Raw genomic sequence first — 16,326 nt, forward strand, 5'->3', positions numbered from 1 at the left:
TCTTCTTTTTTTTAGTCCAGATTTGTGTACACAAGTGAAAAAAACTTGCATGCTTTTTTTTAAAAAACGTGAGCACGTATATGCAAATATTTTATGCATACGTGTCCGCTCGTGTGCCCTTTTTAATGGCGAAAATTAGTATTTCTTAAAGGGACGAATGGGTTAAGAATTTATATGTGGTGTAACAGCTGAGTGGCAGAAATATACGAAAAGAACAGTGGTAAAGTGCTTGCGCATTTTTATGTGCAGCAGAGGTTGGATAAGGGAAAAATGACGAACAAGTGCAACATGCTTAGTAAAAAAAAGGCATAACCGTTTTTTTTTTTTTTTTTTTGTGCGTGTGTCAAGGCATGAATGTGAGGAGAAAAGCGGAAATAAGATGGACATCACGGAATTTGAGATACCACTTTTTTCGCCCAATATTACTGAAATAAATTTCGGGATCTTCGACCTGTGGCTCCGGGGGCACAATGGTAAGGGGGCAGGGGAGCACGCCCGGCTAAAATGGTGCGCTTATGACACGCAAAAAAGGTTGCAAAAAAGGAGCGAAAGGAAAATATTCCCATGCGTCTACCGTCTACCCTTCTTTTGTCCACTCCGCAGAATTCGAAGTGCTGTGCATGCTGCAGAACAACTTCTACGCCGACTTGATCAAAAGAAAGAACGAGTTGAATAACGCGGGAGATGGTGATGCTGATGGTGACGGCGACAATGTAGAGGGGAAAGCAGCGAACAAGGAAAAGGGCGACCATGTGATTAGCAAGGAGATCGAAAATGCGGTTAAAGAAAAATACAAAGACAATGTTTTTTTTGTGAAAAACAGAATTATGAATATGTTTAACACGGAAAATAAGGAAAGCGATTACATAGGCAGCAACATTTTGTTCGACCATTTTTTATGTTTATACATAAAACAGCAGTTTTACATTTTTCACATTTTGTCCCACCATTTGACCAATTTGGATTTGCGTTTTTCCAATTTTTACATTCCCATAAGCAAAAATAAGGCGCTTAAGCTGATAAAAAATTATTACAACATTGACTTCAACTTGGAGAAGGAAATTATAAAATATAAAAGCATTAACAATATCTCAAAGTACACGAACGAGTTTGTTAAAATAACGAATATACACAAAATATCAGTCAAAAGACAAATAGAAAATATAAAAAATATGTGGAAATACATAATAAATATTTACGAAAGGAGAAATATAGATATAAGTACGTTATATAAGAAAAGACGGATAAGTATGAAAAATGTATTAAAATTTCTTAAAAAGAATTTCCGACTTTATAAATTTTTTATGAAAAAGGAAACTGTTCTTGATATGAATAATAATGATGGTCATCGAAATAAATCATTTTTATTTAAAAAAAAGAAGAAAAAAAGAAAAGGAAAAGGAAAAAAAAAGGCACAAAATAACACCAATTCGAAGAATGAATATCTTCAGTATAATATAATTAAAACATTGGAAAATTTGGTTGGCATTTATTTGGCGAAGAGATACTTTCGCCTCTACTGGATTATATCCTACCATATCGAGGTACCAAAAAAGGTGAACATTCCTTACCCTTATTTTAACAACATCATTTTGCTCTTATTGGAAAAGTTGCAAATTAACGATCTGATTCTGTCCAAGGAATATATAAATATTAGTAAAGGAATATACAGCACGTTTAAGAGTAGCAAGAATATGGACGCGCTGAAGAGTAAGTTATGTGGCTTTGCCGACATTAACAACTCGCTGCGAACTAGGATCCTCATTCGGCTCAAGTGCATCATGAATCTGCTCTGCTGTTTTAGGAATGTAAGAAAAGGATCATTAGAGAGAGTGCCTATATATGAGGACTGCCCTGTGTGAGGCTCTACCGAGGAGGGTGGACGGGAAATGGCCCCACTGACCCATATAAGACGCTGCACTGTTGGTTATGCACATTTTTTATGATTTACGTCTTCCCTTTGTCACGTTGCCACATCGTTACATCGTTACATCGTCACATCGCCGCGTCACCACTTCACTGTTTCCCCCCGTAGTCCTACGAGATTACCAAGTTCCTGCTAATTTTTCACGAGCTGCAAAAAAACGAACCGTTCACGAACGAGAAGACCTTCATAAAACAAAACATCGGCAGTAACAATTTTGTGAACAGGATAATGTGTTTTATAAAGTAATCCAATTTTCTGTCTACGTGTATACATGTGTATGTATGCGTGTGTATGTGCTCCAGGCAGAGCGAGGGGGGTAATGGGAGTGATCCCCCCTTTGATGTTCCCACGCCAGCCCCTTTTGGTGCATCACCCTATACACCTTCACTTCTTTACAGGGAGGCGGAAAATTATTCCAAGAGGAAAAAGGCCGAGTTTGAGATCTTAAGGGGAAACGAAAAAACGAACATTTCGTAGTGTTTGTGAGGAGGGTTCAGGGGAGGAGGCTGCCCAACGCACGCATTATGCGGTTATTTTTTTGGTTATTTACGCGTTCGCAACGTGATTGTATTATTTGTTTGTCCATTTTTTTGTGCTTTTTTTTGTACACTTTTTTTGCACATTTTTTTGTTACATATGTGATTAGCATTTTTTTTTTTTACCGAACGAACACACACGAGTATGTGTGGGCCTTAACAATTCGCACACACGGCAAATAAAGCCGAACGCCCTTATTATTATTTCTTCCTTTTCAAGTAGCCATTTTTTACTGGAAAAAATGTCAAAGTGGTGAAAGCGTTACGCGTCTGTCACTATGTTGACCAATAGTATATACATTTGGAAGTTATGTTTTTCTTTTTGTTTTGTGTGTTTTCCCTTGAAATGGGTCACAGTATGGTAAGAAAAAAAAATCGTTAAGATGAAAAGTTTAAAAAGAGCAATACGAAATGGAGGTGTTACGAGAAGGTGTGCATGCAATGTGGACTGAACTGTGTAAGAGTCAGGCAGCTATTGTTGCTGGCCTATGTGTCCATTTGTGCGTATCTTCTCGCCTACCTAATTGATGTTTTGTTTTGCCAGTGAGGAGCGTACCATTCGTTTACCCCCAAAATTGCAGCAAACTGATGCGCTATTCTACTTAGCCATAAATGTACACATTGAGAAGGCAGTTGGGCTAACTGTACATGTATGGTGGGACACATTTGCTAACTTACTTATCATCGTCTTCTTCTTCTTCTTCCTCGTCGTCGTCATCATCGTCGTCATCGTCATCGTCGTCCTCATCCTCTGCCACGTAATCCTCTTCGTCGTCATCATCATCTTCCGCCACGTAATCTTCTTCATCCGATTCGGAGAGGTCATCGACATAGTCCTGTTTTTTATCCCCACCATTGGCATCATCCTGAATGTGTATATTTTTACTTTTTAAAAATTCCAGCAGAGGGGGGTATTCATTTTTGTCTATATTGGTATACTCATAACTGATTCCTCTTTTGTGTTTTATGATAAGAGAGAAGAAACGGTGTTGGTTTATGTTACCCGTCCTTTGGAAGTTGAGCGTTACGATATCTTCAAAGGGGATTAAGATAACCGGTTTTACAATAAAAAGGAAGTATTTATTTAGAGGGTAAAGTTGTCCACTGGCAGCTCTATAACTGCATGTAATACCATATTCATTTTTTGCTGTTCTGAAGTCCCCTGGAATGATGGCATTTTTCTTAACCAGGGCGGAGAACAGTCTAGGGATTACTTCGTATTGTCTTCCGTAGAGAGTTTTCTCCAATTTATATTTTTTCATATCTTCATCAGTTGCATTTATGTCCAACTCCATGTCGTCATCGTTATTCAGTTGAATCAAAATGAATGGGTACTCAGTTTGTCCTTGCTTCATTTTGTTATTTAGGTTAAAGATTAAAACGTACTGATTGGAGTTACTTTTGGGTACTAACAGCATTTTATTTACATTAGTATACTGAATGGTAAAATCGTAGGATTTTCCATGTAGCTTGAACGACTTGGGGTACATCTCAATTTCGTATCTTCCTCTTGGGACCAGGAGAGGAATATTTGCAAGAGAGGCAATGCATTCACTTTTGGCGTCTCCTGTATTTACGTTTTCCAGTAATTCACTTTTAAAATTTTGAAAATGTTGATTTTCCTCATTTTCGTGTGGATAACAGAAACGTATTTCCGATAGGAAGTCTTCATTCGATTTTTTCATATCCTCATTTCTTAATTCCATTGCTATGTCTGTCTTTATCTGTACATTCAGTTGATTGATGCTCTTCGTTGGAATACTGAATGCATACTTGTTATCTACGTCGAAATTTATGTGCGCATTTTCTAACTTGAATTCTCCCCAGTTCCATCCCTTCGCAGCTAGCTTCCTGTTAGCTAATCTGAGATTGCAATATTTCAGAAAATGCTGAGTTATTTCGGTAGTATTTCTATCTGGGAATCCGTCGAAGAAGATGATCAAATTGTCTTTCTGCTTACTGAACTTTAGGTGTAGCCTGTTGTTGTTGTAGCCTGTTTTTATCCACTCGGCTTCACTTATGTCACTACACTTGTACTGGTATATGTTGTTCGTTCTTTTGTTTTTCCATCCTAATAACTCGTTGGACATTCGAAATGATCCATAGTCACAGCCCCCGAAGCCACGGATGTTTCCGATGGAAATCACGGGGTTGGTACTCGAACTGGCGGCGTTCTCTGCCATTATTTCTCACAGGGGGAAACGTAAAAGGAGACAGTAAAGACAGTAGTGTGGCTTTTTTCGTTAGGCAGTCACTTATGAAGTCCCTGTTTTGTGAAATCCCCTTGGAGGTATCCCCTTCAGCAGGTCTGTTTCAACTTCAACTGGGAAAGGGTCCCTCCTTCGAGCAAACCACGTGTGCGCGCAGAAGAATGGGTGCAGAACGGGCACGTACTAATATTGCCACTGATGTCTGATGTTTGTTCCTCTCCCCTTTTTGCAAAGATTCATAAGAAGTCTGCAGACCCCGGGTATGGTAAGATAACTACGTTAAGAAAATTACCCAAGGAGGGTTAATCCTTTAGCAGGAGGGGACTTCCTTTCCGGCTCCGTGGGTAAACTGATATAAAAGGAAAAATATACGAACGCGGTGGTACGTTTTTAAGTGTACATATGCGCATGTACTATACCGCGTGTGCTTGTTCCATCGAGGGGGCACTTGCACTTAGGCATTCGCGCAGTGAGCGGGTTATATTTATCTTTTACATGCCTGCAATATGCACTGCATTTGTTGGGCCCTAAAGATGTCCCCCTCCAGGCATAGGTCTTCCAAATAGGTCGTGCAAAAATAAAATACTCATGCCATTCTCGGTTAAGCATATAATATATTTGCTATTCCACACGCTGGCGCGAAAGGCGGCAATTTAGGAAGCTGCTCGAATTTGCTTCTCTTCAAAAATTTTGGCTTACCGATTTTTAGTTTCCCCTAATTTAGTTTCGTGTTTTATGAATAGGAGAACTTCATCGGGGAGTATTAAACAGAAAGGGAGAGACTTGAAAAGGTGGAGTGCGTGCACGAATCGGACCGAAATGGGCATTAAAAAAAAGGACAATTGCCGCCCAAACGGAAACCGAAATGAATCAGCTTATTATTTATAAAAAAGGGGCAGCCTCATTGGAAAAGAAGAACTGAGTAAAGTGGTGATAAAAAAATGGAAATAATTGAATATACAGCCAACTAAACACGTGACACTTCACAAACTGAACCAAAATAAAAAAAAAAAAAAAATGAAAAATAAGTGAATGGCATGTAGGAGTGCTCAAGAGAAAAGAGGACGCATAAAATGGGAAGCAGGCATACCACAATCAAGCACACGATTAAAGCGACTAAATGATGCTATGTTTGTGTAATTTTTTGCTCTCCCCCCCTTTTTGTTCGCAGAAAATGTAAAGGAAGTCACCACGGAAGGAAAAAATCGAGGTGAAAAAAAGGGTGACAGGAAAAGCAAAAATATAATGTGCATCATAAAAAATGGCTAGCCCAAATTAGGTGCCTAAAAAATTAAGGGAGATATCTTACTGCATAAGTAAAACTGACCGTGTATATCAAAGCGTCTTCCACGCTGGACTCTTTTGCACGTATAGATAAGGTTTCACCAGTTCATAGCACTTATGCTGGGAATGAGCATCCGGCATGTTTTGCGGCATTAATTTTGTGCAATTGTAAGGATTTTTTTTTTTTTTTTTTTATTTTATTCACCTATTGGCATATTGAGTTCCCACGTTTGGACCCCCTTTGAGTTCATCCACGAGTGCACCATTTGGGCATTTCCCCCGAAGTGATAGACACGAATGTGCAAAAATGTTGACCGGTTTTGTGTAAAAAATGGAGCAAATGTGTGAGCGATGAGTGAAGAAAAAAAAAAAAAAAAAAATACAGCTTCCTCCTACTTTGCTCAATACCTCCATGAGTGACGTTTCACTTCAAATAAAGGATACAAAGGTCTGTTTGCAAATCATTAGTGGTACTTATCTGCGCACATATGGAACGGGAATGAGAGGGACTACGCCCATTTAATTGTTCCACTACACACACACACACGCGTAACTGTATGCACATATGGGTAGGCATAACAGTAAGCGCACATATCGCACGTAAAGAAGCATCTATTCCGAATGCCATGACGAATTATGTTAATGTGTAGAATGGTGCGATGACAAAAAGGGACATTCAAAAGGGTCAACAGGCGCTCCTGTCTGTGGCGCGGCAATGTTGCGGGAAAACAAAACAATAAAGGGGAGCCGTAAAAGGTCTGCGGTAAAAGGACAGCATGCGAATATACATACGTTCAATTTTATAAACGAAACAAAGTATGAACGGCTAAGCCGCGCCATGGTGATCAAAATGCCCCATTACAGAAAACCATACAGGAGGAGTGCCCAGTTGAACCTGGGTACTTCCCCCTCCCACATGGACATAAAAGGGTGCACATAAAAACCTAGCTATTTGCATACGCATTGAGATGCCTCTTCCGATTAACACCTTCCATAACGTATGTTAAAAATGAATATACATTTGATGCCCCCCAAATGAGCCTAGTACTTGCTTGAATTTCTGCTAAAAATGTTCATCCACCTTAGCTTTGGGTAGAACGTATTTGCTTCCCTCTGGTCGTCCATTTTTGTTCCGAATTTGTTCTCATAGTTCTGTTCACGGATGTAATTTCTTTTCATTTTTGCCAAGTTCTGAATGGATGTCTTGTTTAAATTGAGGTAGTTCCTCAAATTGTGGTCCACTGGAAGAGGTTCATTTTGGTGGTCCCTCCTTTTCTCAGTCCTGTTATTACCGCTATTCTGTTTCGAGTTGGTTAGGTTAACCCCCCCAGTGAGGGAGCTTTTCTTTGTAAGGTACCTATTTTTGTAATGCCTATATGGATTAATATGCGATGAGTAGAACATGAGATTATTGAGAAAATCCAAGTTGGCTTGCGTGGTGTCCAAATTGTAGTAGTACAGCATTTTGTTCTTTTCATCATTTTCACAAGATTTTAAATTATGGATAGATGATATATCTTCAGGGTTCACTAGTATATTTCCATGTGTGTAATCCTTTCGTACATTTTCATCATAGGACATACTGAATAAATTACTTCGTGCACTTTTCAAATCGTAGCTTCTATTATGGGTTAGATAATCTTCCTGTTGCTGCTTCGAATGAATGGTGCCATTTTTCTCTACGTTCCAGATGTTACAACTTGCCAAGTGTTTACTTCCCTCAGTTGTGCTTTCCTTAAGGGTTGTCTCTTTTTTATTTTTAGTTACCTCTTCGTTTGTCCTACTCGATGTGAGTTCATGTGGGGGGTCTTCCCACCTGGTGGGTCCATTATGCACACTCCCTTTTTGGTACCTTTCATGTTTTTCTTTCTCACCTTGTGGTTTTTGCTTTTTCAAATTTGCATTCATCATGTAGATGTGTTGAGTATCCAGGTGTGGGTCTTTTCCCTCATCCTTAACTAACAAGTGGGTATCCTTCCGATTGGCGCTACTGTCATGTGTTTGAGATTTATCTCTGTCCAGGCTTCCCTCAGACAGGTCTCCATTAAACTCTGTAGGGAATTCCACCCCGTAACAATTTTCAGGATTGCTTGGCGAATTTTTCCAAATGTTGTCCTTCTTAAGTGTAAGGGGGGTGAATTCCATTCCCGCACATTTTGCACTTTTGTCCTGATCGTCTTCCCCTGAACGTTCCTTCTTCCTACTCATTGGGCGGTTATGATTTTGCGACATTTTCATAGTTGTGCTTTTAGCCGGATCCTTTATGTTGGTGCACTCCTTGGGGGTAGGGTGTTCCGTTGGGGACGCTCCTTTTACGTGAATCTGCACAGCCTGTTCGCTTCCTCCATTCTCCCAGATCTGCTCCTTTGCATCCCATCGTGTTATGATCCTTTCCCCGTTTTTATTTTTCATTTTTTCTTTCGTTAGTTCATGCTTATAGCTTACATTTTGGATGATCGAATAGGATTTCTTCACGTCGTCATACAAGGAGGTGTAGTTTCCCCTCTTAATTGCATTGTTCCCAATGTATGGGTTGTTTGTGGCGTCGGATGTGGGGACGCCGCTTAACTCTTCTGGCTTGGTGGTTATTCCATTACTGTCGTTGCTGGTACTGACGTTGGCGGATCCTACTTCCTCGGGGGAATATCCCTCCCCACTGTTCTCTGCACTAGAAGGGGATCTTTCCGTGCGCGCCTCTTCGTTATCTTCAGTTTCATTCACTTTGATCGACTGGTCAATCGGGGAGTGCTGAAATATGTGGCCTTCCAAATTTGGGATGCATCTACCACTTTCGATATCACCCCTATTGTATGTGGAGCTCTTTTCGCAGTTCCTGTCAAGGATCGCGTTCAAATTGTGCCCTGGTTGCATAGGCTTCTCCCCCCATTCAGTTGCTTTCTCTGTGTCCTTACTTGTGAATTCCACCTCACCCATGTCGTTTACCCCCTTTTCGTTATAGTAACTGGCAAGGCTAAGGGTAGGTTTCACTTCGGAAGGACAACTTGAAGACAGATGGGAGGAACCCATTTGGTTAGGCAAGTTATTCTTCCAAGGTATGACATTTCCATTTCCACTTCCGTTAAATAAAAATGGTTCATGTGGAAGAGAGCATTTCTCTACATTGGTGTTGAATCCAACAGTAGGGTAGCTTATTCCCTTTTCATTTTTGCTCATATAATTTTGACTCTCCTCTTTGGTGCACCAAATTATGTGCCTTTTGTCACTGCACTTAGTACTGCATTTGTCAGCGCTAACCACATGTGCATCACTAACCGGGTTGGATACCCCCCTGTTCGTTTCGCTTATCATATGGTTGTAATAATGGGCACCGTATGTCTGGTGGCTATCCTGGTTAATGCTATTCCTAGTGGCACATTTGATGTACTCAATTTTGTTGGAGGAAAAATAAACACATTCCTTGTCACTTACCCGTTCTTCATCATATGGTGCCACTTCATCATATGTTGCAACTTTATCATAAATTGGAACACCCTCCTTGGATGGACAATTCCCCTTCGTGGTTAATTCATGCTGGTTGCATCCGTTCGTGTAGTACCATTCACTGAAGTGGCGGATATTTGTTATGTCATTTTTACTTTTGCGGTTATGTGCTCTGTGGCTTACGTCCACTTGGTTCTTTACGACGTCTTCGTTTTCTTCTCCTCGTTCCTTTCTGTCTTTTTTCACCCTTTTACTGAAACATAAGTTACTTTTATTGTAGTAACTTAAAGGGGGAATGTGGGTTGTATTCGTCTTCCTTTTCCTGTGGGGAAATATTTTCTCAAAATTGATGTAGCGTTTTTTGTCATGTTGGTTCTCCCTGTTGGGCAGTACATGCAAATCCCTATCGTTCGAATAGTACAATTTTTTTAGTAGCAAAAATTTGTTCTTTCCATCTATCTGTTCTTCATTAAATGTTGTGTTTTCCCTTTGTTTATTTCCTTCCTCGTTTTTGCATAACTTTTTTTCCCCCTCCAGGTGGCCACACGTTTTCTCTGTTCTAGGGTAGCATCTGAATTCTGCCGCATCTGTTTTTTCTTTTACATGACTGTCACGTTTGGATAATTTAGGCATGTCATATTTTTCTATAGCACTTTCAATTACCCTTTCTCTTCGCTTGTCCACTTTGTTTTTTTCCCCCTCATTATTACTCGAACTTTTGCGCGCAGCCACCACTGCAGTGTCAGTGCCGTTGTGGTTGCTCCTTGTGCCACTGTTATAGTTCTCTTCACATGAATGTTTCTGTCCATAATTGCAGCTACGGTTGTTGTTTCTGCTACTGTTAGTTATATATTTTTTTTTGTCCACCTGGTTTACCTGTTTGTCGTCACCACTTGGGTCACTTTTGGATTGGCGTCGTTGGATTTCTTTACTTGGATTATTGATGCTGAAAATTTTTTTTTTTTTTTTTTTCTTCGTCTTCGTTTCACTTCCATCGCTGTAGCTTTGTTGGGGGGTGTCCTTACACTCTCCTTCGGTGTGTTCTTTCCCTGGTGTGTTACTCCCTTCTTCGCTAGTTACATTTTTATTTTCATCCTTTACTGGCAGGGGTGAAGCAATTTTCTCTGGGGAATTATTATCCCCTTTGTGAGTTTCTCTTTGATTGTCCTTTTCTGTTTTCCCCTCATCTCGTTGGATGGCATCATTTACTTCTTCATGGGTGTTATTATTCAATTTGTTCTTCTGCGTGTTGGAAGTGCAAGTTTCCGCTGGGGCACCCCCACTGGGAAGGAATTCTACCCTGTCATCTTTCTCCCCACTGTGCGTGTTCCATTTGTTGGACTGCTCATCAGTGTAATCATTTCGTGAAATGTTTTTCTCTTCTGTTCTATCCATTTTTGTGCATTCCTTAATTCTGCCCTTTTGGACTAACAGGTTGAGGGTAAATTTGTTTTCCTTTTGGTGACTCTCCTTCGGGTTGCCCTTCAGTTCGTTTATTTGCATGCACGCCAAATCCATTTGATCGCAGGTAGATTCACCAATAGTGACAATTTTTGTTGCGTGTTGGGATTTGATAAGGGAGGAGTGTTTATTTGCACTGTGGGTTATTCCTTCCTTTTTGAGAATAATACAGGTGTCTTTCCCTTTGTAGTTGGTGGGACGTAATTGCAGTTCTGCGTCGTTCTTCGTGGGTGTGCTCACCTTAGATGTGATGCTTCCGTCGGTGAGGAGGGTGTCCCTCATGGGGTTAATCTCGGTTATTCCCCTATTGGCGTGCTCACCCATTTGGCCACCCACCTGTGTGGATCTTCCCACTTGCTGCACAATACGTGGATGCCCATTCGCACTGGTCAGATCATTCCTCTGTTTGCTTGCTCCCCCCGTCTGTTTTTCCATCACAATACCCCTATTCTCAGAAGTGACGAAAAGAGCACCTGCAGCGTCTTTACCCCATTCGTAGCTAGCCAACTTTGTGTGACCTTCCCCCTCTGGGTGTTTAACAAAAAGGTCTTCCCTCTTACGGTCAGATGAGGATGCATTGTTATTATTACTATAATTACTGGCAGTTCCCGTTTCGACATATTCGGAGACTCCCCTTTTATATGTCCATTCCTTCGTGTATTCCCCATTATTGGCTGCATAGTTGACTTGATTTTCAAGCAACACACAGGAAGAGGCGCAAGTACGTCCACTGGTTTGGTTGCTTAAACACCCTACATAGGTCCCCTTATCATCATAGTAATAATATTTGTACCGTACAGGATGGTTGTTGTAATTAGGATTTTCATAAAATAATGCGTCACCCGGTGAGGCGTTCATTTTCTCGATCGCTGCTGCGTTGTTATGATTGGGAGAGACGTTTGTGCAGCTCGAGGTGATGGTGTTAGTGGACTCTCGTCCGTCACTCGCGTTGGAAGCATATTTGAACTTCCAACCGGTGTCGTATTCCCTATTTGTGGTAAGCTTACCCTGGTCGTAATGCCTTAACAGAGTAGATCTCCCACTGGTGGTTACGTTAAAATCGTTTCCTCCCTTAAACAGGTACAAATTGCTATACAAATTACTATACAAATTATTCTTCCCCATCAGGTTATCTTTACATGGTAGAAGAAATATATTGTTACTTTGATTTCTGTAGAGGTCGTTTTTATTGAAGTACAAATCGTATGTGTTGTTTGTCTTTGCAAACAGATGGGGGTTCACATGGGGGTTCTTGTTCACTTGGTCCGTCACCTTAAGTTTATTTTCTTCTACATACTCTAACGGGTGTTTCTTACCATCATAGTAGTTGACGCTACTGCTGTGATTGTTACTCTTTCCATCCAAGTACGTATTGTCCAGAATATTATTTTTGAAATATGTTTTCTCCACGTAGTAGTTATTCTGATGATCTCTTCGATGATTTGTTATTCCCTTCTGTGTGCACACATTTATTTTATTGTTACCATCATTTGTCTGTTTTTTCTTTGTTCCCATGAGGACGTTTCCTTCCTCTTCACATTTCTGGTTTAAGGCATAGTTATCTAATATTTTCCCTTGCTTTTCTTTCTGCGCAAGTGGGGCGTCTGCGTAGACGGGATTCTCCACGTTGTGCTGTCCCCCATTTGGGTTATTCACATGAGTGTTCAAAACTCCTTTGTCATCGTACAGGTAAAACTGGCCATGGTTTTGATTCAAGTTTTGGTTTTGCCTCAAGTGGTGGGGATCGCTCCTCTGCACGAGCGAATTGCTTCCTCGAAGATGACACGCTTGACCCTTCTCGTTACCACTACGTGGAGAGGCGCCAACCTGGTCGTTCTCCTTCAGGGTTGCACTTTCGTATGGTTTACCGTAGGGGGCTCCAAAAGGAGCGGCACATGGAATCCCGTGAGACCCCCTACCAGACACAACGTTTTGCACACCGCCAGGAACCATGTTTATTAGCATCCCGTTTTTGCTGGCCACCACCCCCGGGACGCGAATATTTGTAACGGAAGGACCATTTTCCCTCTTGATTAGAAACAATTTTTTAAACGTCTCAAAGTCCATGTCGTTTTTACCGCTGCCAACTGGACAAGCGACGGTGGATGAAATGGGGAAATTCATTTTCTTATGCACGTGAGATACTTCCAACTTGGTTTTCCCCGTATCAGCTAGCCATTCATGGTTCACTACTTCATCCAGGGATAGGCGATTATCTGGATTTATGGTGAGCATGCCAGAGAGCAAATTTCGAGCATTCATAGAAATTTTATTGATCCTATGTTTGGGGTAGACGATTTTATTTTTTATAATCGCGTTGTACGCGTCTTTAAGATTTTTCCCTTCGTTGTCAAAGGGGAGTAAACCGAATAACATGGCATAGAGGATAATCCCCAGACTCCAAACGTCTGCCTTTTGACTGCTATAACCACAGGTGGTGTTACACCCTAAGACCTCCGGTGCAGCATAACTTAAGGTCCCCACTATGTCGTGATGTAATTTATTTTTTTCATTAACACAGCAGGCTCCAAAGTCCCCTATCTTCAATTCATATTCGGAGCATGAGGGTAGCTTCCCTATTCGTATTAACGTCTTTTCTCTTTGACTTAGTTGTCTTTTGCATAGGAAGATATTTTCTGGTTTTAGGTCCCTGTGAGATACGTTGTTTCGGTGCATGTACTGCAGCCCTTGGACGATTTTTCGGAAGAAGTACTGCGCGCTGAGTTCCTCCAGGTGGAGCTTCTACGGTTGTGGGGAGGGGCGTCATGCGCGTATTTGGCGTGATGAGTGGTCATACACTGTTAGGGGAACGAGTAAACAGACGCATGTAAGCACATGTGCGAATATGTATTTATGCGGATCTGCTCGGTTGAAAATCCGTTTGGGGGCCTTACATTTCTGACGTAGGATATGAGGTCCCCTCCATCACAGTACTCCATAATTTGAATAATTTTATCCCTCGTTTCAAGGACGTTGGTTGTTTTTACAACACACGGGTGGTTCATTCTGCAAGAAATGCTGATCTCCTCCTTCAGCTTTTGGAAGAGCTCTTCATCGCCTTGCACGGTGGATTTGTCTATGGCCTTGGCCGCGACGAGGGTATCTGTGGGGGCAACATCGTGATAATATATCATTGCATGTTGATACGCAATTAATTACGCATATAATTATGCATGGCTGCTTATACGTGCTGGTACCCACGAGCGCGAATTCCACCTCACAGCGTAGCGGAAAGACAAACCTGTGCTTTTGTCCAAGGCTAAGTGAACCTGTCCAACGGACCCAGTATTTATTTTCTCCAAGATGATGTAATTCTTAAGGCGAAAGTACAGCAACGTATCGCATAATTTCTTCTTGGAATATCTGGGCTGTATTCTTTTACCATCCGAAACTAACAAATTAAATAATTTCTGCCCTTTGTCTATTCCCCTGAACATGTAGTCGTCGATGTGTTCGCCCCATATGAGCGACTCCGGTTTCTTAGCTTCAAAGGGGGGGAAAAGAAGGAGGTGATCACATAAATGTTTACACCGTTTTATAGTTGCGCAGTGATGTGATTATTTGTAGTATTACTATAATTGAAATGTAGAACGGATGACATGGGGGAGTGAACGGGGATAGTGCGTCCAAAAGGAGCCCCCCCCAACTGATGATTTGCTTATATGTGCACCCGCACATTTTTGTTTCATTTTTTACTTGTTATAAAATCGATGAGGTTCCGAACGTGAGGCATGGAGGTGTGGTACATCTTTAAGAACTGCGTCGAAAAATCGGAGGGGGAGAAAGGACACGTGAGGTAGCGGAAAAAGGAGCATACGCACTATTCCCCGCAATGCGATATGTCATACATAGTGTAGAAAAAAAAGTCGTGTCATAGAAAACACCCCCACGAACGTAACAAAAAGTGTCCTCTTTTTTTTTGTTAATTTTACCTGCCATATGAAAAATATATCTTCGGTTATCTGCAGGTCGTGGTCGGCAATGGATTCGACTTGGGGGAGCAGGCGAAGCTCCCTGTCCCACTCTGTTCTCCACTTGTCCGTGAGTGCCATTGGGGGAAACAAGGGAAAAAGGGGAAAGCGGAAGGGAGCACCTATTCGGTAGATTAAGCAACAAATAGGTTAGGAACAAAACAGTCCGTGAGGAAGTAAGCGGAGCGCAGCTCGGATGCAACAAAGGGGCAGAACAAATTGAGGGCAAAGGGATAGTACGCATATCTGCACGGATATAGACACGTAGAAGGAGACGCAGCGGAAGGGGCACTCACGCTGACTGGTCCTTCACACAAAACAAAACGATCACCTTGACTTTGCAATCGTGTCTCATTTTGAATTAACACATTTTTACGACAGAAAAACGGAGGAGGTGGCAAATTAGGTAGACATTATTTACCAGGCACAAAAAAAAGTCATGGAGAGGTGACCGACAGTAGGATACACAAAAAGGAAGAAAGACAAATGGAAGGCGGATTAACGCCAGGCAGACGGCTCAATATGTGCGCCCCGTCTATGCCAAAACGAACAACGCACGTGACAACGGCGGACGAACAAACTCTGTGCTAAGTCAAACTACGCAGATTTTTGCGAAGAACAAAAAAATAGGCACATGTATGTGGTTAAATAAAAATCAGTAAGTTACAAAAAAAAAAAACAAATGATTGATCATATTGTCTCCTTTTTAGTAGTCCAAAAAAAATTATCATCCGTGTGCACAGCATGCGCGTAACCCTTCACGCAGTGCGTATTTGTTCACATATAACCACAGTTTAAAAAAAAAAAAAAAAAAAAAAAAAAAAAAAACGTGCGTGCTTAACAACCTTTCAATGGATGTAACACCATTGTTGTAAGCCCTTTCGAAAAAATTAAAACTTCTCCTTGTGAAGCAGTGTTCAGTCTACGTTGATCGTTCCACTTTATCATTTCAGTGCCGGAATTGTACTTTTTTCTTTTCTCTTAAAAAGGGGAATTCCCAATTTTACTTAGACCATTCGGTATGTCCTCATTATGCACTTTCTTGCACAACAGCATACGTCATAAGAGGTGAGGCGATAACGCATTATCTTTTGCTTGTCAAATTTTGTCCTTTATCATAGTTGTATCCATCGGGAAGCATCTCTACCCTATTAGACATTAACTGGGAGGTAAACATTTGTGACACGACTCATGAAAAAGCAGAGGAAGTAACCGATTTATGAAACCAAAAAAGGAAAAAAAGAAAAAATTATGACAGGTAAAACAAATTAGGTTCCCATCTCGACACAATTCCGACATGTGAGTATGGACAAACTGGCACACCCCACCAGTGTGTCTCCTTTTTCAAACCATTTAATCATTTCCATCCGGTTGCCACGCAGAAGGCAGTGTGCGGAGGCAATTACTGTAAACAATTTCGTAACAGAAGAGGAGAAAAAATAGTCACATCGCGATCAAACAACCACCACACCCTTTTGCCCCATTTTACCATACAA

General features: G+C 41.1%; 3 protein-coding genes across 3 annotated transcripts; 1 reads left to right on the forward strand and 2 right to left on the reverse strand.

Moving 5' to 3' along the window:
• Positions 1 to 127: 127 nt before the first annotated feature.
• PCOAH_00047030 (Uncharacterized protein) lies at positions 128 to 2,404 on the forward strand (the record flags this gene model as incomplete). The annotated part of the gene is made up of 4 exons (XM_020061487.1): positions 128 to 473; positions 604 to 1,808; positions 2,036 to 2,169; positions 2,326 to 2,404. 4 exons carry the CDS (start codon positions 380 to 382, stop codon positions 2,402 to 2,404), a joined length of 1,512 nt encoding a protein of 503 aa, XP_019916267.1.
• Positions 2,405 to 3,137: 733 nt separating this feature from the next.
• On the reverse strand, positions 3,138 to 4,646 carry PCOAH_00047040 (Structure specific recognition protein; the record flags this gene model as incomplete). Its single annotated transcript, XM_020061488.1, has 1 exon — positions 3,138 to 4,646. The coding sequence occupies one exon, from the start codon at positions 4,644 to 4,646 to the stop codon at positions 3,138 to 3,140; it is 1,509 nt and encodes a 502-aa protein (XP_019916603.1).
• Positions 4,647 to 6,998: 2,352 nt separating this feature from the next.
• Positions 6,999 to 14,911, reverse strand: PCOAH_00047050 (CAMK/CAMKL protein kinase; the record flags this gene model as incomplete). The annotated part of the gene is made up of 5 exons (XM_020061489.1): positions 6,999 to 13,601; positions 13,754 to 13,962; positions 14,101 to 14,343; positions 14,556 to 14,616; positions 14,792 to 14,911. The coding sequence occupies 5 exons, from the start codon at positions 14,909 to 14,911 to the stop codon at positions 6,999 to 7,001; spliced, it is 7,236 nt and encodes a 2,411-aa protein (XP_019917077.1).
• Between the last annotated feature and the right edge of the window lie 1,415 nt (positions 14,912 to 16,326).

The sequence above is a fragment of the Plasmodium coatneyi genome, chromosome 12 (genome assembly GCF_001680005.1).
Source record: "Plasmodium coatneyi strain Hackeri chromosome 12, complete sequence".
NCBI classification, from domain to species: domain Eukaryota; phylum Apicomplexa; class Aconoidasida; order Haemosporida; family Plasmodiidae; genus Plasmodium; species Plasmodium coatneyi.